Source organism: Leuresthes tenuis, unplaced genomic scaffold, assembly GCF_036924035.1.
Source record: "Leuresthes tenuis unplaced genomic scaffold, fLeuTen1.0.hap1 SCAF_12, whole genome shotgun sequence".
In the NCBI taxonomy this organism is placed as follows: Eukaryota; Metazoa; Chordata; class Actinopteri; order Atheriniformes; family Atherinopsidae; genus Leuresthes; species Leuresthes tenuis.
In genome coordinates, this window is record NW_027325366.1 from 33390334 (window position 1) to 33414638 (window position 24305).

Genomic DNA, 24305 nt, shown 5'->3' on the forward strand with positions numbered 1-24305 from the left:
TTTCGGCGTGCCATTTATACGCATCTGAAGCTTTTGGCGTGCCATTTATACGCATCTGAAGCTTTTGGCGTGCCATTTATACGCATCTGAAGCTTTCGGCGTGCCATTTATACGCATCTGAAGCTTTCGGCGTGCCATTTATACGCATCTGAAGCTTTTAGCGTGCCATTTAGACGCATCTGAAGCTTTTGGCGTGCCATTTATACGCATCTGAAGCTTTCGGCGTGCCATTTATACGCATCTGAAGCTTTCGGCGTGCCATTTATACGCATCTGAAGCTTTTGGCGTGCCATTTAGACGCATCTGAAGCTTTTGGCGTGCCATTTAGACGCATCTGAAGCTTTTGGCGTGCCATTTAGACGCATCTGAAGCTTTTGGCGTGCCATTTAGACGCATCTGAAGCTTTTGGCGTGCCATTTATACGCATCTGAAGCTTTTGGCGTGCCATTTATACGCATCTGAAGCTTTTGGCGTGCCATTTATACGCATCTGAAGCTTTCTGCGTGCCATTTATACGCATCTGAAGCTTTTGGCGTGCCATTTATACGCATCTGAAGCTTTTGGCGTGCCATTTATACGCATCTGAAGCTTTTGGCGTGCCATTTAGATGCATCCGAAGCTTTTGGCGTGCCATTTATACGCATCTGAAGCTTTTGGCGTGCCATTTATACGCATCTGAAGCTTTTGGCGTGCCATTTATACGCATCTGAAGCTTTTAGCGTGCCATTTATACGCATCTGAAGCTTTCGGCGTGCCATTTATACGCATCTGAAGCTTTTAGCGTGCCATTTAGACGCATCTGAAGCTTTTGGCGTGCCATTTATACGCATCTGAAGCTTTTGGCGTGCCATTTATACGCATCTGAAGCTTTTGGCGTGCCATTTATACGCATCTGAAGCTTTCTGCGTGCCATTTATACGCATCTGAAGCTTTTTGCGTGTCATTTTGCACCATAAAAATAACTTGGGGTACAATGTGGTCATTTCCTCCAAATATGTAGCGTAAGATGATTCCCAAAAGTACAGAAAAGCTACGTAATAACACCCAAATGACCTTTTAATGAGAGCCTGCTGCCTGTTCTCCCCGGCAGAGTTCAACCATCAACATAAAGAATATTCAGAACAAATGAACAAAGAAAAACAGCATGTTTAAACCGCAGAACGTCTTTATAACCTCTATTTATCCAGCGCAGCTTCATGTAAGCTGCAGCAGAAAAGCTTGGTGCTGCTTTGCATTAGTCTCACATGTTAGCTGGAGCTCGCAGCTGCTGATCTGAACCAGTAGGATTTGCTCCCTGAGCCTTTATAAGCAACATAGATGCTGGACGTTACTAACCAGCAGAAGTACTAATAAACTCTTTATTACTGCAGCTATGACCACATTTTGTGCACCAGGCCATCACGTTAGATTTCAAACTTTCAGAGTTGAATATCCACTTGTTTCCCATAGAGTTTTCCACCAATAAAATGATAATTTTTTACTTTTGGGTTCAAATAAACCCCCAAACTGACCTGCTCAGTGATAAGCTGGAGGTGGGAAACAAGAGGGTGAAAACCGCAGTTACCGACTGAAGTCTGTGTGACCTCCTGCTGCCTTTAAGCTCCTCTGTGGGAGCTCCTGCTCCGTGTAATCCAGCTGAACTCACCGCTCAGACGCTGTCTTTCAGCTACTTTAACGGTGATTCTGTGGGTATAAATCAGGATTTTATCAGAGCAGAGCGACAGTCTGGAAACGCTTTAACACAAAGCCTTAATGGGATGATTTCAGCCCCAGTTTCTGCTGCTTTGTGGGGAATTCGGCTGGATTAATAAACACTTTTAGTAAATGATGGAACTTTGGAGCTTGAACAAGTTTCCATTTGTAGGATTTTAGTTGGACTAACATGTTTACATGCATTTTAAAGTCTGGTTTAAGTAGAACTAACGCTGTCATTTGGATCTCTCTAGAATGTAAACTTTGAGAGGCAGCTGATCTTCATCTCTGTGGTCTCAGACTTCTTTCTTTACTTTACAAACAGAACTGCTGCAGTATAACAGCAGAGAACCCAAAACCCTTTTTCCCTCTTTGGTTTCGAGTCGTTGGAAAAGTAACTCCTGCTGCTCTGCACCGTCTTCCCATAAAGATCAGAATAAATGTGCTCTGAGGAGATGCTCATCAGCCGATTCCTCCACCCAGTGAGTGGGTTATCAGCCTCATGTGCTGTGCAGCTGTTCACTTTAGCGTTAGCTTACTTCAGGAAGGATACAGCCTCGACTTAACTTAGTCGCTCTTATTGCACCGGACTGAAAACCATCATAAACTCCTGGTTCAAATCTCAGCAGAGCTTTTCTCTGGAGTTTGAATGCTTCCTCCCACTGAATTCGGTTCTCAGCTCTCCTATCAGATTTAGAAGGTGTGAATAAGAAAAGGTGAAAAATCCAAAGAAACGCCACTAATGTGCACAAAAAGTTTACCCTCTCAAGGTTGTTCATCAGGGGAACAGAAACCTCTGTGAACCTGACCTGCAAAGGTTAAAATGATCCGTTTCTGGTGACTGACCCACCCCACATATTCCCAGAGATAAAAGCAAATCCTGAAGAAGAGCTCTCTCCATTTTCCTCCTCTGGATGTCCACCACAGCTGTTGTTGTGTCCTCCTCCAGGTTAACTTCCTGTTAGGACGACTACTTCTTCTACTGAATTACAGCCACCATCTGGTCCCACTTGACGAGTTTTTGCTCCTTCAAACCACCAAACACCTGATTCACTTTAGTTTCTGTGGCTTTTTAAAGCGTCGCTTCAGATTTGCTTCACAGTGAATGGAAACCTAACGCAGATGTTTAAACGTTACAGAATGAACCACAGACTCCTGACTGTGATGCAAACCAAAGGCTGGCAGGAGCCACTCGTGGTTTAAGGACAGATGTGGCGTCACTACCTTTCCAAACCTTTTCCAACGTCCACTGCATGTTATAAATCTCCTTTTGTTTTTGGCTACTCTGATGAAAAGTCCCTCCCTGCTTGTAAAACACACAAAGAAACACCTGAACGGCACTTTGAAAATCATACTGGGTCTCACAGGATCAGCCACACGATTTCCACTCATTCACCGTGGCAACAGGACACGGCTCGATTCCCTGCTTCCACTTCGACACGCTGGTGTCTTCCCTGGGTGTCTTTCTCTTTCAACATAAAACTATACATGAGAATAATTAATAACACTGACTGGATGGTATCTAAATGATGCCTTACAGTGTATCTGAATGCAGATTTATAAAACTTTATGACTCATATTTCCTTCTCTGCTTCCTTAAATAAACTGCATCGATGTAAACAAAGAACTCGTATGATAATATGACTCCAAACACTGAACAACAGCAACCCTGCAACCAGAAGATGGAGGACCGGAGCGTGGGCCCCCGCCTCCTCCGCCGGCCTGCAGGCGTAAGGCTGCTCCAGTGTCCTGCTACATGCCTGCTCCCGGCCACACGGTCAGAGGTAAAAGCCGGTGACCGGGGGGTCGGGGAGGCTGGGTAGAGTCTCGGGGACGGTCACCTGGACAGCAGGGGGCGCCGGCGCGGTCCCGTTGGGCATTGCACAGCCGCTGGGGTAAGAAGTGCTGAGGATGCAGCCGTTCTCCATCTGTGGGGGGGGGGGGAACAGAAATCATTAGCAGCTGAGCGTTCACACCTGCTTCCCTGCTGCAGATAAACCCTGCAGATGTGCACGTTTTGGGAAACAAACCCGACCGTTTCCTGCGTGATTAAAAGGCAGGAAGTGCAGCTGTAGTTTAAACTGTGAGGATTCGTACTTTGATTTGATGTAATTTACGCTACAGAAGCAGGATTTTCACATTAGTGAACTTAAAGGCTTTCAAGCAACACTACAGAAGTTTGTTTCTGTATTTATCAGAAGCTTTTATCCAAAGCGACTTACAAATGAAGATATAACAGCTTTATAAAAAGCTAACAATAAGCTCCATAGAAGGAACCCAGGAGTCCGACTCTGTCAGAGGGGACAGAGTAGAGATAGGGTGCAGGCATAGAAGGAAGTGCAGAAAGATAAAGTGCAGAGATAGAGGGGGGAGGGAAGTACAAGGTAAGTGCTGGGATAGGAGATGCTCTCTGAAGAGCTGGGTTTTCAGGAGCTTCTTGAAGATAGACAGGGACGCCCCTGTTCTGGTAGCGCTCGGTAGGTCATTCCACCATCGTGGGACGACACATGAACAGAGTTTGGATTGTCTTAGGCGTGGTGTAGGAGCTGCTAGACGACAATCCTGGGACCAACGGAGGGACCCAGTTGGGACAGAAGCCTTTGCAAGAGCCTTCAAGTAGATGGAGCCGTTCCATTAAGCTCTTTGTAGCTAACATCAGGGACTTGGATCTGATGCGGGCGGCTAAGGGCAGCCAGAGGAGCTGTTACAGCTGCAGAAGACGGCTCAGTATTTACCAGGTAAATCCAGGATCCAGTCTGTAACCGGCTTAAGGCGTGCGCTCTGTGCTGTTAGGATGCGACAAACCGAGTGTTAAATGCTGGCAGAAGCCCTGCTGGTTCAGGTCCATCGTTAGAAGTAAAAGGTCAGAGCGTAGACTCATTATGACTCATCGTGCCATCGGCACACAACTCAGTTCATTACTCCCCTTTCAGGTGAGACGCCTCTAATGGAGTCACTTTAAACCACCTGCAGGGCATTGACCTCCTGACACGGGGCGACCCCACCTGTAAGGGCTTCCTACGGGGGCCACTGCACCCTGTTAGCTCAGATAATTCGATTACAGTCGGCTCCAGCAGCTCCGTTAAACCTCTTACACCAACCATCTTGGGTCTTTACCCCCCCCCATCCTGCTCAGCGTCACAGAGGGGGGGCTTTGGTCCAGTGATACATCCCATCCCAACAAAGAACCGTTTTATACCTGAAGGCAGCAACTCCATGGAGCTCAAACACCTGAGGACTGAGTTTAAACTCCTTAGAAACAGCTTCTGGCTTTCTGACAGATTTAATCCACAAACACTGGGAAATAAAACACGGCCCTGTGGGGCTCCTGCCTTTGAATTAGTCAGACTTTCTGGGGACGATCAGTTAGAAAAGCTTTAAACTGACGATTTGACTGAAGTCCAGCAGCTGCTGAAGGAGCAAATTAATCTGCGTTGAATCCAAATATTAAGCGGTTCGGAGTGGGATCCTCGGTCCTGTGATGGGTCCATTTAATGTGCTGCGAATGGACTCTGAGCGACTCCTTCCCAAACATTCAGCCTCTGCAGAGATTAGAGCCACAGGACGAGTTATTTAGGCCCTAAACCTGGACACGTCCATCACAGGATTCCTAATTAACCAAACTCGCTCACTCCTTTGGTTAATTAGGAATCACCAAACCAACAGAGATCTGGTTACATCCTCAGACTGTGACTGCGTTTCCTGCCTCAACACCTACAACTTACATTCAGTCTCACTGGTTCCCTTCATGTATTCATGCAGCAGCTGCAGCATCAGCGTGAGTTCTAACAACATCCGAAACGGGTTTGGTTCCAGCATCATCACAGCAGTTTTATCAGAGCTCATTAAGCAACTAAACACGCCAGCGTTCGGCTCGTCTCACCGAAGGCCTTAAAATCTCCTAAAAGCACTAAAACAAGATGAAAGAGGAGCCGTTTCCAAACAGAACTGCTCAGAACCGTCTTACTGCTGTTGATGTTCTTTGGATTCTGCAGCAGAACCAGCAACAGAACCTGAAAAAATGTATTTTCTACTCGGAATGAGAAAAATAAACGTGGAAGATGCCACAGACGGCTTCTTCGTGTTGCAGGAAGGAGTAGCTTCTCAGCGGCTGACTTGGAAATGGGCGGGGTTTGTTATCCATCCACATGTGATGTCACAATGTGGCCGACCGCACTGATTGTGGATGGGATCCGACCAGGAGTCCATGCATGAAACAATGAAAACACATTAAACACATAACAGGAAACATCTCAGCCTCCAAAGAGCTTAATGGAACGGCTCCATCTACTTGAATGCTCTTGCAAAGGCTTCTGTCCCAACTGGGTCCCTCCGTTGGTCCCAGGATTGTCGTCTAGCAGCTCCTACACCACGCCTAAGACAATCCAAACTCTGTTCATGTGTCGTCCCACGATGGTGGAATGACCTACCGAGCGCTACCAGAACAGGGGCGTCCCTGTCTATCTTCAAGAAGCTCCTGAAAACCCAGCTCTTCAGAGAGCATCTCCTATCCCAGCACTTACCTTGTACTTCCCTCCCCCCTCTATCTCTGCACTTTATCTTTCTGCACTTCCTTCTATGCCTGCACCCTATCTCTACTCTGTCCCCTCTGACAGAGTCGGACTCCTGGGTTCCTTCTATGGAGCTTATTGTTAGCTTTTTATAAAGCTGTTATATCTTCATTTGTAAGTCGCTTTGGATAAAAGCGTCTGATAAATACAGAAACAGAAACATCTCAGAGGTCAGAGTCAGGAAATGGATCAGAAACCTCAGGGCTTCCTATAAAGTTTGACCAAACATGGAGAGTCCTGCTGAAAATAGAACAACGAGACCAGCTAAGAGCAGGAAAATGAGCTGAGGAGCCGTTTGTTATGAAGCCCTTTAACATGCAGCTGTGTCCACATGTTGAGCAGGTTTTAAGAAGGCCTCACCTTGCTGAGGTCGGGCTCCTGGCAGATGTCGGACAGCACCATGCCGTAATGGTCCAGCTGCCGGCAGGGCTTGGCCACTCCCAGGATCTGCTCCAGGGAGGAGTTCGGCGGAGGGCACTGCGACAGGCTGGAGATGACCTGAGTTAAGGGGGCCGGGACCTGCTCCAGCGGCAGCTTGTGGTTCATCTCCTGGAAGGATGAAACCATGGACTCACCCCCCTGCTGCTGCCCGGTCCTCCCAAACAAACCACCTCCGCTCATGGTGTAATCCACACTGTGGAGATCAGGCATGCTGTAATCCGTGCACGACTCTAAAGACGCACTGGTGAGAGGTTTCTGGCTGTTATCAAGGCAGGGATTTCTGCCAAAACTGTCACTGAACCCAAAGTCCTGCCACTGGGATTTTCCTGCCGGGTGCTCTGAGCCGGAGACGCTGCACAGTCCGTTCAGGCTGGCTGCCGTTGGCTTGGCGTGGCACGGCTGCTTCGCCATCCTGGGCTGCTGCTGATGAAGCTCCGAGGCCTTGAACACGGTCTGCTGCGTGTTCAAGTGTCCGAGCTGAATCCCTGCCGTGGCTAAAATGTCTTGTGCGATCCACTGTCCGTTGGGCAGAGTCTGCCTCATCAGCTCTCCTTTAACGATGCTGTTGGTCACATAGTCGCTGCAGTGGCCCCAGTCATGTGCCACTTTGCCCGTTTGCATGTTGAGGTGCTGCTGCATCTGCTGGGACAGCTGCACGATGGGCGCCTGCCCCCCCAGAGCAGGCTTACACTGAGCAAACTGCACATGAGCAGCAGGTGTGGGATTACTCTGGGGAGGCGAGGCTGCTGTGGAGGTTCCAGCTGTGGTGCTCTGAAGCAGCTGCTCTGTGGAGTCCGTCTTCCCCTCTATGGAGTCATAAATATAGGACAGGATCTCGTCGTTTGTCAGCAGGTCGTCCAGCGTGGGCACGCGCTCGGGGTCCATATCCACTCTGATCATCCGCTCGTCCAGCAGCAGCAGCTCCAGGTCCTCGGCGCTCAGCCCCAGCCCCTCCAGAGCGCCGAACAGCTCGCGGTTTGAGCAGCCGCCCTCCTCTGCGTCCACGACCCGCTGGCCCTCCGGAGACAGCGAGTCCAGAGTAGCCAGCAGCGGGTCGAAGCTGCTGCCGGGCTCCGTGAGGCCCAAGCCCAGCACTCCGTTCGGCGGCTCGTCCCAGCTCCGGTTCTGCCTGGAGGGCTCAGAGACTGAGAAGTCCATCTGCTCTCCAAAGAAGCTGCTGTGGAGCGACATCTTGGGCTCCGGCGCTGGTTGGCAAACGTAAACCGATTCGTCCTGACTCATGAGCGCCCCGAGAAGCGAGCCGGGGTCCAGACCGTCCCTCATCAGCCGGTCTGTGCGGCTCTTCTTTGACTTGCTGCCGGGCTTCTCCTGGCTTCCATCCCTAAAACCTGCGATGGGATGGCTGGACTGGTAGAGGAGGGCCTCGCCTGTGGCAAAGGTAAAGGGAAGATGCATGGAGCGCTTCCGCAGGTGTTCTCCTCCTTCCTCATCCCTGTAAGATCAGACAGAGGCGTTAAAACCCAGCAATTCACTCAGGATCCAAAAACAGAGCTGGGAACGCACATGAGGGGCCTCTGGGTGGCGATGATGTAGTCTGGTTTGCCGTTCTTATACACCAGCCGGGCATTGGCCTGGACCCATTTCCAGCGGTTCTCCTTGGTGAGAAGCCTGAACACGGTCAGCCCGCTTTCCCCGGTCTTCATCACTGAACACAAACCCACAATCAGTAAAGTCATGTTCATGCTTTCAAATGATTTTAAAACCTGCCGCGGTCAGAACCTGCAGCAGAACCTGCAGCACAACCTGCAACAGAACCTGCAACAGAACCTGCAGCAGGTCTGCAAACCTGCAGCAGAACCTGCAACAGAACCTGCAGCGGGTCTGTGAACCTGCAGCGGGTCAGAACCTGCAGCAGAACCTGCAACAGATCCTGCAGCAGAACCTGCAGCAGAACCTGCAGCGGGTCAGGACCTGCGACTTCTCATGTTTCATATGACTTTCCTGGAGTCTTCCTGAGGAGCAGAACTGGGCCTGCACTGAAAACCCGTTGGTGCCCATTTTCTGGGAATCATCTGGAATTCAAGTGGAAGTTTAACTCCTGACGAGCAACAGATTTTAAAGTAATTTCAAAGCTGGAGTTGGACTCAAACTGGTGGAAGGTGGTCATAAAACTTAATCCAGGCTGTTTTAAGGCAGAAAAACGTTCGGTTCAATTGGACCGAACAAAAGGAGGAGCAACCAGCTGCATGATGGAAGCAGCTCCAACGTCTCTGCCATGTTTGAGCTGCAGTTTTTCTGCCTTAAAACAGCCTGGATTAAGTTTTATGACCACCTTCCACCAGTGAATTTGACCTTTTATTTCACTTTAACTGCAGCTCAAACATGGCAGAGATGTTTCCATCATGCAGTCGGTTGCTCCTCCTTTTGTTCGGTCCAATTGAACCGAACGTTTTTCTAAAGCCAGTCATGAAAACTGCTCAGATGTGTTCAGGTGTCGGGTTAGTGATGAACACGCTGGACGCTGCTGGTTTCCTGTTGTCACACGCTGATAAAACGGCACCGACCCCCGTGTTTTAGAGTCGCTGCTGTGGATCATCGCTGCTGCTTTGCTCATGTTGTGGATTTGTGGGCCATATCCTTTCCCCTGGAAGCTCTGCAGCTTTGCTCAATCTCCTCCCTAATCCAGCAGGATTACTTATGAAAGCTACCTGAACTCTGTGACCTCGCTGGGCCAGACCTGCCCGACTTTATCTGTCAGGACCAAGGAGTCAAACCGCAGCGGCGTCCATCAGCATCCAGGCTGATATGAGGGCAGTTCTATGATGTTAATATATAATCTGTTGGCTTCCTTAGCGACGCAGCTTCTTTATAAACTGGCTTCATATGAATTGGACCAGAAACTGAATTTAAATTAATTCTGAGCCGGTGAGTCTCTTTGCAGGTCAGATTCAAAGTTGTTTCCATTCCTCCTGATGTGCAGAAAGGCTTCTTCAGATCAGACCTCTAAAGATGCTCAGATCTATGCAGCCAACAGTGTATTAACAGTTTATTAACAGTTTATTAACACCTCATCAGACCTGAAACCACCTCAGCTGAAGAGGAGTTCCTTTGGTCTTATCCTGAATGCTTCTGGACCTGATGATGCTCCTTATTTCACACTAAGATGCTTCACTTCATCACAGTCAAACATCTTAGTTAATGGATATATTTTCCACTCCATAAAAACTGAGGGCTCATGATGTTAGATGTCTGTTCAACCCGATCATCTCAGGATCGGTACTTACTTCTCACGTGGTTCTCTGCACAGTACAACATATCTGCGGCGTGGATGAACTGATAGCCCGACCCTCGAACCCGCAGCTCAGCCTCGGTGTAACCCAGAACGATCTTCCCTCTGAACAAAAGATCAGATTCATTCATGCAAACACTCTGTGCTGCACGGCTGAAAGAAAGACAGTTTAATCTGACTGAGTCCGAGGCTTTTTTCCTCCATAAATCAGGCATTAGTTCATTACTGCTTGGTTATTATCTCGGACCCTGACCCAAAAACACGATGTGAGCCGGGATTTAAGCTACTGAAAGCATGAAAAAGTGCTGACTTAGCGTCACAAGCCAGAGGCGTGAAGTCCAGCTTGTGTTTGGTCCTGAAGATCATGTTCTTGGTCCTGATCTCCAGGATGGACGGCGGCTGCAGGGGGGTGGCGATGGCGAACAGGGCGAGCTGCGCTGGCGCCTTTCCTCCGTTGTCTTGCCGCTGGTTCTGTCCATGCAGAAACTTGAGCCTTCCCTGGATGTTCAAAGCCTGCAGAGGGAGTAAACGAGTCCAGTCAGCACCTCCTCAGTTCCAACTCACTGGTTTATGAACAGGAGGTTCAGAGAGATGCTGAAGACCAGGAGGAGGATGAACCTCCAGCCTTTCACGGCCTGTATTCACGGCCCTTTTTCGCCCTGCTGCTGCACTGCTTCAGCTCACAAACAACGATCCCAGTTAAGGCGAGAGAAACATCACGCTATAAAACACGGTTCTTAGTGAAGAGACTCTTCCTGCTGCAGGAAGCAGCTATTTCACACTTATCTGTCTTTATCAGACACAGAAAACGTCTGTTTTATTGTAAAATTTATTTTCTTGGTTTAAACTCAGACGAGATTAAGAAGCAACTGGTGTAGTTTTAAAGGAATATTCCTTTAATGCACTTTCTGAGCTGGAAGCACCTTTTCCTAAGCTGTAAAAAGGTATTTAGGGTGGAAATCAGGCTGAGTTCTATCTGTGCCATGAGCAGGATGAACAGCACCTGAGCTAAACCAAGCAGGCAGCTGCAGCTTTGCTTCGCAGGCTGTCAGAAACTCACCAGGAAGCCGGAGGAGTTGTCCAGCAGGCAGCGGAAACGACACACGAAGCTCCTCTCCAGGAAGGAGGAGTTCTCCGGAGGAAGCTGCTCAGGGTTGTAGGTGACCAAAGCCGAGCTGCTGTCAGGTTCCGTCTCTGTGTGACAGAAACACAACGGGCCACATTAAAGCCAGCGCTGCTGCCGCCTCTTACCTGGAGCCGACATTTTACCGCCGACCGCAGCCAGGTCAGAGTGTTTGGATCTGAAACAGGAACCAGTTCCTGAGAGCTGGACTGTGAGTGTTAGCCTAAACACACACAGCATCTTAAACCCAGAGACCTGAGGCAGGTCTTAGTTTAACACTGTTGATGTTTGGCTGTGTGCTCGCTAAAGAAGCTGAAGACACAACTTTAACTTGGCTGAACTTTGGATTAAGACTCTGAAGCCTGAGCTTAGAGCTTCGGACCGAATTAAAGCGGCAGATTTTTTGCCTCCTACAGAAGGACAGAGGCAGACCACCTTGAGGGGACTCCTGGGAAGCAGAAGATGCTGCAGGAGGAGGAGGATTCAGAGCCCAGTGCAGGTTTCTCCTGAGCTCCTGCTGGTCCTCCGTATGAACCAGTTCAAACACACTCTGGTGCATGACGTCAGTCTGAGGAAGAACAAGAGGAGGAATTAGCTTCTGCAGAAAGGAAAAAGTTACACAGAAGTAGAGAAGATTACACACAACCGCAACAGAACTACATGATTCTATAAAGTCCTCATTTCTTTATAAACTTCCATAAAAACAGGAAGCAGCTGCAGAGATTCACTGAAACATGTTAAATATGAACATAAACCCAGAATCTGAGGCAGAAACAGAGTTTTTTTATCAGTTCTCAACAGCTTTAAAGTGAATCTCTGGTCTGAGCTCCTTTATTCTCCAACACAGCCTGAACCCTCTGAGACAAGCTTTCTGTCATTTCTTTAAGGAGTCTTCAGGAATAGTTCTCCAGGCTTCTTGAAGGACATCCCAAAGCTCTTCTTTGGATGTGGGCTGCCTTTTGTTCCGTTCTCTGTCAGATGATCCCACACTGCTTCAATAATGTTGAGGTCCGGGCTCTGGGGAGGATTCATCCCTCCATAAGACCTGTTGCCACTGATTTTCAGTCCACTTCTTGTGTCATTTGGCACAGCTCAGCCTTTTCTCCCTGTTTCCCTTCCTTAAGAACGGCTTCTTGACAGCCACCCTTCCATGGAGACCATTTCTGATGAGGCTTGGGCCAACAGTAGATGGATCAGCTGAAGGTCCAGATGCATCTCTCAGGTCCTGTCAGGTCACAGCTGGATTTTTTCCTCTTTCTTAAGGACATCACTTTCAGATCCTGTTCATCTGCTGTAGATAGTTTTTTAGGCCTGACACTTCTTCTTTTGTCCTCCACTTGTCCAGTTTCCTCAAATGTTTTAAGGACACACTGCACACCATGCTGAGATATGCCAAGTTTTCAGCTAATAGCTCTTTGGGAATCACCTTGTTGCTGCAGAAATCCTATTTTCTGTCTGTCAAACTGTGTTTTCTTTGCTGTTTTTCATAGATGCAGCTAAAGAAATGGGAACAAATGATGTGTCTTTGTAACAAAGTGCCTAAAGATCCAGTTTAAAATGGCTTCTTTGCTAAGTTGTCTGTTCTGTGTCGACACAACACTGGTTCATCCCTTGAGTTAGGAGCCTTTTTTCTGCCTGAATGCTTCATAGCTCAGAGTTAAGTGGCTGAACAAAGAAAAAACACTGAAAATGCTCAGGAACAAGGACTGAAGATGAGGGAAAAAGCAGAAAATGTCCAAAGAAAAACTGAAAGAGCTTCAGAAAGCTGCAGAACTGTTGATCAGGACACTTTAAAGGTTCCAGGAAACAGATATAAAAGCTGTGCCCGTCTCTCCTCTTTGATGAACTAATGATTACAGAATAACACAGACACTGATCTCAGGACTTTATCAGTGTGTGGCGTACATCCCCTGCTCGCTGCATTATGTAACACACTTTTTACGGTGGCTGAATTCGTGCTACGAGGTCGAGGGTCATCAGCCCCAGCAGCATCACGCAGAGCCGGTCTCACGGCAGTCTGAGCTGGGCTGCAGCATCGTGTTGCTCTCTGCAGCACGCCGCTGTGACCGCTGCTTTCCACAAAAGGCCAACCTAATAATAGGCGAGGTCTCGTTGCAGTTGTCTAAGACGAGGAGGTTGCAGGAGACAGTGGAGACCCCTGAGCTGATCCTGCCACATGTTGCACGCAAACATCCATCTACACCCAGCCTCTGGTTGAGCCTCTGTGGCGTTTCACCCGTCTTCTGCCTGCAAACCTTTACACATTTCACCTGTTTTTAGGTTTACTTCCTTCCTGTCTGAGGCTGATCTGCTGGAGCCTGTAATTCATGGACTTTTCTGGGGTCTCAGTCTGTGATTTTCACCACATCAGGAGTGATTCTGTCTGAGTTATTCTGATTTTTACAGTTGAACTGAGGTCAAACTGAAGGTGAGTGGGGGGGGGTGCAGAGGACCAGATACCTGATGGAAGCCCAAATAGTCCTGGATGGTGTGGGAGGAGTAGAAGATGGCCCCACTGGCAGTGATGACCAGGACAAACCCATTGAGAGCCTGTGAGACACAGACAGACCCACACATTAACTACAGTTTCTGAATGAGATCAACATGTAGAGGTGATGGGTGCCTCCTCAGAAGGATGCTGCAGTTAACTCGAGCACGACCGATTTAAAGAGTCTTAACTAGAAACAACCTGCAGAGTTATTGAAATAGTTTCTGCCCCAAATCTACAGTTTAGGTCGGCTTTACAGACAAAAACTTCACTGTAATTCACAATAATTGTTGTGGACACACAGATGTATTAACCTACTGTGGATTACAGAGTTTTTACTGTGAATTATACAGTTTTTACTGTGGATTATATAGTTTTTACTGTGGATTGTACAGTTTTTACTGTGGATTACAGAGTTTTTACTGTGGATTATACAGTTTTTACTGTGGATTATACAGTTTTTACTGTGGATTGTACAGTTTTTACTGTGGATTGTACAGTTTTTACTGTGGATTGTACAGTTTTTACTGTGGATTATACAGTTTTTAGTGTGGATTACAGAGTTTATACTGTGAATTATACAGTTTATACTGTGAATTATACAGTTTATACTGTGAATTATACAGTTTATACTGTGAATTATACAGTTTATACTGTGAATTATACAGTTTATACTGTGAATTATACAGTTTATACTGTGAATTATACAGTTTTTACTGTGGATTATACAGTTTTTACTGTGGATTATACAGTTTTTACTGTGGATTATACAGTTTTTACTGTGGATTGTACAGTTTTTACTGTGGATTATACAGTTTTTACTGTGGATTGTACAGTTTTTACTGTGGATTGTACAGTTTTTACTGTGAATTACAGAGTTTTTACTGTGGATTATACAGTTAAATAAAATAATACAATAATTTGAACTCCTGTCTGGAGGATTTCCAGATGAGAAGGCAGAAACCTGAATAAAATAGCAACATTAGCTCATTTCTTAACGTTTCTCATGAGTCTTTTATGATTTTTTATCATCAAGTTAATCTTCAGTCCTGCTTTCTTTTCAAGGGACAGAAACATTTCAAGACCGAATGGATGAAAACTGAAAAACAAGAAGTCAAAGCTGTGATAGAAGCAGGTGAAATATGGCATCTTTATCCTTCCAGGGGACAGTTGGACATCCACACAAACCTCATAGATAAGTTCAACTGAATCACATCATATTGGAGCTTTTTAAAAGACTGAAACCTGAACCGTCTGAACTCAGGAGACACGGATCAGCCACAGCCGGGTGGGTCCTGACCTCATGCAGGTGAGAAGGTCTGACCGGCCTGCAGCCAAGACTAGTTTTTAAGGTTAAGTGATCTGTACATGAAAGCGTGAGCAGGAATCCTCCATCACATCAGCAGGCAGCTGCACTCAACTGAGAAAGCTTTGAAACCTGGTTTTACAGACCAGGAACCCACCATGAAGTCACTTCTGCTGAAGCTGCTTCTACAGGGGGTTCACTTACTTTTTCACACCCTGCTTCTGTGTTGTTCATCTGAGGTTGGATTTACCCAAAGTTCAGAGCTTGTTTGATACAAATTATTGAATCTTTTCCCATGACTTTGGCTTCTTTTAAATCTCTCCTAAAGACTCACTTTTGTCACCTGCCTTATTTTAATTTTTGTTTTATTTTGTTGTGTGATTACGATGTTGTGATGGATGTTTTGAGTTTTTAATCTCTGTTGTTCAGCACTTTGCTCCATAAATAAAGTCATTAGGATTCTCTCTCAGAAGGATAACAGTCAGTAAAATCCTCTGATGAGCAGCACTCTGACATGACGCCTGTTTCAGGTCACATGATGCTAACGGAGGAAGCTCAGAGCAGCAGGTAGAAACAGATAATCAGAGAGCTGCCCACACACAGTAACTGGGTGGTGAGGATCTGACAAAGCCTGAGCTGAACAAAGGAGCTAATATACTGAGGGAACTAACGAGGAAGTGGCAGCAGCTGTGACTGAGAACCAAGCAGAGAAACTGAGGACACACGGAGGCCAGAACTCAGGCGGGGAACTCAAAGGAAAAGATGAAAAAATGCAAGAAGAATAACGATAAAAAGACTAATTAAGACAGAATAATCTAAACCAATAACTTCTAGACAAACCCTAACAGCTAAAAAGTCTAATTTCAGATAAAAATCAGACAGACGATCATCACATTAATCATTTCCCACGATCAGTTTGGGATAGAACAACCTGGGGTTTTCCTTCCTTTACAACCCATAAACCTCTCAGAACCGAGTCATCGGCGTCAGGAACAAAGCTGCTCCCCAGAAACCACGGAAACATCAAACATGCTGCTCCTGTAAATGACACAATGAATGTGACTCTGTGCAGTTCCTCCTACATTTATAATGCATCTCTGCAGCAGTCGAGCGGAATAACGGCTGGATTAAAGAATGAAGGAGAGAAGGAAAGAAGGGGACAGTGGAACAGCTGCTGCAAAGCTTCCATCCCAGTAAATGTGCTCAGAAACAAAGCCACGAACATTCACCAAAGTGCAGTCCGCAGGGGAGTGACTAAGGCTGCAGACGCCATGTTTTTCCTTTAGATAATTCACCAGTGAGCTGCTATAATTATCTGCCACACTTCCTCCGCAGTAAACACAAACAACCAAATGTCAAACGGCCTCAGAGTGGATCTCAGCGACACGCTTCACCAGGTGAGACGTGAAGCGAGGCCGCCTCAACCCCCCGGTGCACCATCGGATCCCAGGTAGCACGGATGAGTTCTGCCAGGTTTCCTTCATTTTCTGAGTGTGAATAATTGATGCTCTCAGCTCTTCTATAATTCACAGCCATCTAAAGGTAAGAAGAAGTGGCTCAGAGGCCGAGGAGGGGCAACATTCACCTCCAGACTCTCATTACCCACGTTGGACACTAAGAGGAAACCTCCGTGCTGCAGCCGGGGGAAGAATGGCGAGCAGCCCGTTTCCTCTCATGGAACGCCACATTGGAAGGAACTGGACTGGAAAATCAATGACTGCAGCAAACCCCAAAAATATCTGGCAGCCAGCGAGCGCTCAGCCACACATGCACTGCTCAGGAAACAAAGCTCGTCTGCTGATGGGGTTTTCTTCCAAGCACCTTGGAACTGTGCAGGTTTAGGAGGACAGAGCCAACATCTGGATGCTGCTGTTACATTATCACATGATGACAAGCAGCGAAAGCTGAGCCTCTGCTTTAATGTGCAGCTGGAACTTATCCGAGGGGATTTTCTCCCACTCAGCCTCAGGGGCATTAGTGAGGCCTGACGTGGGCGGAAAGCACCGACCCACGAAGGAACCCACAAAGGAACCCACGAACCGACCCACAAAGGAACCCACGAACCGACCCACGAACAAACCCACAAAGGAACCCACGAACGGACCCACAAAGGAACCCGCGAAGGAACCCACGAACTGATCCACGAAGGAACCCTCGAAGGAACCCACAAAGGAACCCTCGAAGGAACCCACGAACGGACCCACAAAGGAACCCTCGAAGGAACCCTCGAACGAACCCACAAAGGAACCCACGAACCGACCCACAAAGGAACCCACGAACCGACCCACAAAGGAACCCTCGAAGGAACCCACAAAGGAACCCTCGAACGAACCCTCGAACGAACCCACGAACGAACCCTCGAAGGAACCCTCGAAGGAACCCACGAACGGACCCACAAAGGAACCCTCGAAGGAACCCACAAAGGAACCCTCGAAGGAACCCTCGAAGGAACCCTCGAAGGAACCCACAAACGGACCCACAAAGGAACCCTCGAAGGAACCCACAAAGGAACCCTCGAAGGAACCCACAAAGGAACCCACGAACCGACCCACGAACAAACCCACAAAGGAACCCTCGAAGGAACCCTCGAAGGAACCCTCGAAGGAACCCTCGAAGGAACCCTCGAAGGGACCCACAAAGGAACCCTCGAAGGGACCCACAAAGGAACCCACAAAGGAACCCACAAAGGAACCCACGAACCGACCCACGAACAAACCCTCGAAGGAACCCTCGAAGGAACCCACAAAGGAACCCACAAACGAACCCTCGAACGAACCCACGAACGAACCCTCGAAGGAACCCTCGAAGGAACCCTCGAAGGAACCCTCGAAGGAACCCTCGAAGGAACCCTCGAAGGAACCCTCGAAGGAACCCTCGAAGGAACCCTCGAAGGAACCCACAAAGGAACCCTCGAAGGAACCCACGAACCGACCCACGAACCGACCCACGAACAAACCCACAAAGGAACCCTCGAAGGAACCCTCGAAGGAACCCTCGAAGGGACCCACAAAGGAACCCTCGAACGAACCCTCGAACGAACCCACGAACGAACCCTCGAAGGAACCCTCGAAGGAACCCTCGAAGGAACCCTCGAAGGAACCCTCGAAGGAACCCTCGAAGGAACCCACGAACGGACCCTCGAAGGAACCCTCGAAGGAACCCTCGAAGGAACCCACGAACGGACCCACAAAGGAACCCACAAACGGACCCACAAAGGAACCCACGAACCGACCCACGAACAAACCCACAAAGGAACCCTCGAAGGAACCCTCGAAGGAACCCTCGAAGGAACCCTCGAAGGGACCCACAAAGGAACCCACGAACCGACCCACGAACAAACCCTCGAAGGAACCCTCGAAGGAACCCACAAAGGAACCCTCGAAGGAACCCACGAACGGACCCACAAAGGAACCCACAAAGGAACCCTCGAAGGAACCCACAAAGGAACCCACGAACGGACCCACAAAGGAACCCGCGAAGGAACCCACGAACTGATCCACGAAGGAACCCTCGAAGGAACCCACAAAGGAACCCTCGAAGGAACCCACGAACGGACCCACAAAGGAACCCTCGAAGGAACCCTCGAACGAACCCACAAAGGAACCCACGAACCGACCCACAAAGGAACCCTCGAAGGAACCCACAAAGGAACCCTCGAACGAACCCTCGAACGAACCCACGAACGAACCCTCGAAGGAACCCTCGAAGGAACCCACGAACGGACCCACAAAGGAACCCTCGAAGGAACCCACAAAGGAACCCTCGAAGGAACCCTCGAAGGAACCCTCGAAGGAACCCACAAACGGACCCACAAAGGAACCCTCGAAGGAACCCACAAAGGAACCCTCGAAGGAACCCACAAAGGAACCCACGAACCGACCCACGAACAAACCCACAAAGGAACCCTCGAAGGAACCCTCGAAGGAACCCTCGAAGGAACCCTCGAAGGAACCCTCGAAGGGACCCACAAAGGAACCCTCGAAGGGACCCACAAAGGAACCCACAAAGGAACCCACAAAGGAACCCACGAACCGACCCACGAACAAACCCTCGAAGGAACCCTCGAAGGAACCCACAAAGGAACCCACAAACGAACCCTCGAACGAACCCACGAACGAACCCTCGAAGGAACCCTCGAAGGAACCCTCGAAGGAACCCTCGAAGGAACCCTCGAAGGAACCCTCGAAGGAACCCACAAAGGAACCCACGAACCGACCCACGAACCGACCCACGAACCGACCCACGAACAAACCCACAAAGGAACCCTCGAAGGAACCCTCGAAGGAACCCTCGAAGGGACCCACAAAGGAACCCTCGAACGAACCCTCGAACGAACCCACGAACGAACCCTCGAAGGAACCCTCGAAGGAACCCTCGAAGGAACCCTCGAAGGAACCCTCGAAGGAACCCTCGAAGGAACCCACGAACGGACCCACAAAGGAACCCTCGAAGGAACCCTCGAAGGAACCCACGAACGGACCCACAAAGGAACCCACAAACGGACCCACAAAGGAACCCACGAACCGACCCACGAACAAACCCACAAAGGAACCCTCGAAGGAACCCTCGAAGGAACCCTCGAAGGAACCCTCGAAGGGACCCACAAAGGAACCCACGAACCGACCCACGAACAAACCCTCGAAGGAACCCTCGAAGGAACCCACAAAGGAACCCTCGAAGGAACCCACGAACGGACCCACAAAGGAACCCACAAAGGAACCCTCGAAGGAACCCACAAAGGAACCCACGAACCGACCCACGAACAAACCCACAAAGGAACCCACGAACGGACGTCTGACGGGCTTAAAGTTCGGCTGCACAAACTTTGTCCAAAGTGGGACAGAAGTTACCTCAGAGTAACAACACATGTTACACTGTGCCATTAATCATTAAACAAAAACTAAGTGAACCCCATCCTTCTTCCACAACAGCGCCGCCCTGCTGGCAGCAGACTGAGTCTTTCTTTCATCTTCTTCAGATTTTCTGCTGAGCTTTTTTCTGTGAGAACAGATTTCTGAAGCATTTCTGTCCATGTTGTCTGCTGAGAGTTCACCTGAGTTACCTGCTGTGTGACATCATCAGCTGAGTTGTTGCTAAGCTACAGAAACAGCAGCCCAACCCACTGATGGAGACCTCTGAAGGTTTCTACCTTCCTCTCTGCTGCACTTCAGCTGATTTATATTTTATTATCTGTAACAGCAGCTGATCTTTAATAATAATTAATGCAGCAGTGATTTTATCACAAAGAGTGCTTCAGCTCATTGAGGTTTGCAGCTTTGGTTTCTGCACAGCTCTCTTAAGGTCCCACCACAGCATTTCAGTCAGGCTGAGGTCTGGACTCTGACTGGACCATTGCAGCACCTTGATTCTTTTCTTTTTCCCACATTCTGCTGTAGATCTGCTGCTGTGTTTGGGATCTTTGTCCTGTTGATGAGCCAGTTTCAGCCCAGCTTTAGCTGTGGGACAGATGGCCTCACATCTGACTCTAGAATACTTTGGTATCCAGAGGAGTTCATGGTGGACTCAATGACTGCAAGGTGCCCAGGTCCTGTGGCTGCAGAACCAGCCCAGATCATGTTTCTGTTTGACCGTCTGTCGGGTTTTAAACTGCTTTTTTAGTTAAATACGGAAACCATATCAGACCAATGTGGTTAGAAACCAAAAGGCTGAAATCTTTTAGGGTAAATTGTCGTTAAAAAGTCATAAATGACTAAACAGCGAGGTAATGATTCATCAGGGCACAAATGTTGAGTGGCGTGCTGCTTCGTCTCTGGCATCAAACGGGTGCTTGTCCCATTAGAAAAGCAGCCGCCTCTGGCCTGGAACTAAGGATGAACACAGTAAAGATGGATCTCTTGTCAGGTTTGGTCAGAAACTGACCTGCAGCAGGAGTTCGCCCTCCGGGATCTTGCTTTCAGGCGCTGCCGTTCTGTTGTCATCATCGTGCACGCCGGCTGCGTTTCGGCTGGTTAGAGCGACTGTGGAGACACACAAACACACACGTATGTAAGCATGTTTCAGGCATGTTTGCACAGCAACGCGGCGACTGTCGGGACGCTTAATGTTCAGCAGCTCATGAAACATTCAGCACACGCAAGCTGAAAGTTTAACATGTTAGAGACAACAGAGAGACACAAAGCTGAACCACTGACTGACTGTCCTTCACTTTAAAGATGTTTAAAGAAACCAACACAGAGCAGTTTTTCCCTTCTGGGTCGTATTCGAAGCTTTAAAAGGAAGGATTGCTGTTATTTGGTAACCATATACAGCCTCCTTCACACAGGTTCTGCTCTCCAAGGTGTCGCTGTGCTGTTTAAACAAAGCAAACTCAAATCTTTAACAGACACCAACAGAAGAAGGGTGAGGACCCACAGCAGCCCAGACTTACAGAGCAAATAACAGACGTTATTTATACGAAACCTGGAAAAAAAAGGACTAAATCACAGAGGAAACCAGACCAGCAGGGAGCAGAACTACAGAAAGGATGTAGAGAGAAAAGGTGAGAATCTGGCAAAGACTGAGATAAACAAAGGAAATAAATACTGAGAACAGCTGAGGAGCAAACAGGGGATGTGAGACTGAATAAACCTGAAACTAAACTGAGACCACAACAGAACCGAGGTCCAGGCCAGGCTGAGACTGATAGATAGATATGAGACAAAAAGGCTAATAAAGAACAGACTGATGCAGACAGAATGAATCAAACCCAGACCTCCAAAATACAAGAAAACACAAAAAAACGAGTTTCACTCAGAGGAAACTGAAGTGATGAAACAGTAACAGAAAAAAAGAAACCAAGAACAAGAAGGTAAACCAGAGTTTAAATACTGAGATGAGCCAAAGGATGAGACAGTTCAGAGAGGAGCTGACGACCCAAACAGGAGGAAACTGGAAGAATGACCAGAGAATAAAACACAGGAAACACTGAAAACATCGACTGAAACCATGAAAACACGGGAAAATACTCCGAAATACTCCAGAATATGACACAAAGACAAGGAAATCCAACCCAAAGAAACAGGAAAAAGCCTGACGCTGAGCAGCTGTTCTGTAAATAGATCATTAAACTTTTTACCTTCAACAAGCAGCTGCAGCTCATAATTATCATTTCTCAGCTGTTTAAAAGTGTTTAAACTGCTTTAATCCTCTGTTCTGTCACTATTCTGCACACTCTGATAGCTAAATGTGGCGCTGAAAAGCTGAAAAGATGAAAAGATGAAAAGATGACTCAGACGTAGAAGCAACTCGAAGCTTTACTGTTTGTCTTTACAAAGTCAGAAACTTTCTTATGAAACTGAAAATAAAAATACAGAAAAAGCTTTGATAAACATTGCATTGTCAGCTTAAAACATGGAGTTACATGTTGCATACAATGAAATATTTATTTTAACCAATATGTCCAAAGTATGAAAAGGACAAATATTATATAATTAAATTATATTTAACAAACTCACAAACAAAGCTTCTCCGAGGCTCAGCGGTGGTGGATGAAATAGATCAAAGAAAAGATGCTGCTCTGGAGAACATTAACAGTCTTTATAGAGTTCAAGATGGCCGACCCCACCTGGGACTTTGCCCAGGTGACTTTAACAATCAGTGAGAAAAGCAAGAAGCTTCAAAATAAAAGAGACCCTTTTAAAATAAAACTCAGAGTCACTGCTGAGCCACAATGATGATATCAATGAAATATCGATGATAATATTAATGATAATATTAATGATACTATAGATGATAATATTTATGATAATATAGATGAAAATATAGATAATATTGATGAAAATATAGATGATAATACAGATGATAATATAGATGATAATATTAATGATAATATTGATGATACTATAGATGATAATATAGATGAAAATATAGATAATATTGATGAAAATATAGATGATAATACAGATGATAATATAGATGATAATATAGATGAAAATATAGATAATATTGATGATAATATAGATGATAATATTAATGATAATATTGATGAAAATATAGATGATAATATAGATGAAAATATAGATGATAATATAGATGATAAAATTAATGATAATATAGATGATAATATAGATGATAATATAGATGTTATTATGAGGGATATTTACTGAAATGCTGTGTTCTTTCCTTTTGGAGACGCTGGCTGATAGTTTGTGGCTGACAGTAAACATCAGAGATCATCAGATCTGTCAGATGCTGCCAGTCATGACAGAATTGCTCCTCTCCTGAAGTCAGGTGACCACCGGGTGTGATGTCATGAGAAAGCGAGCAGTGATCTGTGAGCATTAATCTCTGACCCCCGCCGGAGCGCCGCGCCGCGACCCGTGATGACCTCTGAAGGTGACGAACGATATGATTGGATGACGGATTCTGGGTCACATCTTTTGTTTCCTGCAAACGGGGTTAACGAGGAGTCCATCTGAGAGGCGGCGAGATGTTGGGAGTGTCAGAGCAGAGGCTGGGAGTCTGACGGGGGCTTGACTTTGGTTCGCTGACCTCATTCCCAAACAGACATCTCAGATCAGCTTCTGCAGGAGGACAAACGTCCATCGTGGCGAGGAAAGAGGGCGAGATAAACACTGCACACAGCTCACAGCTGGAGCAATAATCAATGCTGCAGCAGCTAAAAGCATAAATAACTGGGTTAGCTCTTTATCCAGCTGGATTGCTTCACATGAAATCAAAGACAAAACTCAAACTGCTGGAAACAAATCATGTGTTCATCAACCGAAAACTAGGAAAGTTAAAGTCACATATCAGCCTCCAGCTTCTGTGTTTCTGCTCGTCTTTGTTCCTTCACCACTGCTTATTTTACTCTGTCAGACTGCATTCTTATGAGTAAATAATCCACATTTTCACATACATTTTACTGGTCTTTATGTTCTGCAGCAACGAGGTGATTCCCAAAGAGCTATTAGCTGAAAACTTGGCATATCTCAGCATGGTGTGCAGTGTGTCCTTAAAACATTTGAGGAAACTGGACAAGTGGAGGACAAAAGAAGAAGTGTCAGGCCTAAAAAACTATCTCCAGCAGATGAACAGGATCTGAAAGTGATGTCCTTAAGAAAGAGGAAAAAATCCAGCTGTGACCTGACAGGACCTGAGAGATGCATCTGGACCTTCAGCTGATCCATCTACTGTTGGCCCAAGCCTCATCAGAAATGGGCTCCATGGAAGGGTGGCTGTCAAGAAGCCGTTCTTAAGGAAGGGAAACAGGGAGAAAAGGCTGAGCTGTGCCAAATGACACAAGAAGTGGACTGAAAATCAGTGGCAACAGGTCTTATGGAGGGATGAATCCTCCCCAGAGCCCGGACCTCAACATTATTGAAGCAGTGTGGGATCATCTGACAGAGAACGGAACAAAAGGCAGCCCACATCCAAAGAAGAGCTTTGGGATGTCCTTCAAGAAGCCTGGAGAACTATTCCTGAAGACTCCTTAA

The 24305-nt window shown here is 47.3% G+C and overlaps 1 protein-coding gene across 1 annotated transcript in view; it reads right to left on the reverse strand.

Moving 5' to 3' along the window:
• Positions 1–848: 848 nt before the first annotated feature.
• LOC140319796 (aryl hydrocarbon receptor-like) overlaps positions 849–24305 on the reverse strand; it is a 42477-nt gene continuing 19020 nt past the window's right edge. The window contains exons 3-11 of the mRNA XM_072397583.1: positions 20752–20849; positions 13538–13627; positions 11513–11645; positions 11015–11148; positions 10265–10467; positions 9950–10059; positions 8229–8370; positions 6624–8157; positions 849–3620 (exon numbers count right to left, since the gene is read on the reverse strand). Of these exons, the coding sequence (XP_072253684.1) occupies positions 3471–3620; positions 6624–8157; positions 8229–8370; positions 9950–10059; positions 10265–10467; positions 11015–11148; positions 11513–11645; positions 13538–13627; positions 20752–20849 (2594 nt within the window). The 3' untranslated portion in view covers positions 849–3470. The remainder of the gene's footprint in view (positions 3621–6623; positions 8158–8228; positions 8371–9949; positions 10060–10264; positions 10468–11014; positions 11149–11512; positions 11646–13537; positions 13628–20751; positions 20850–24305) is intronic.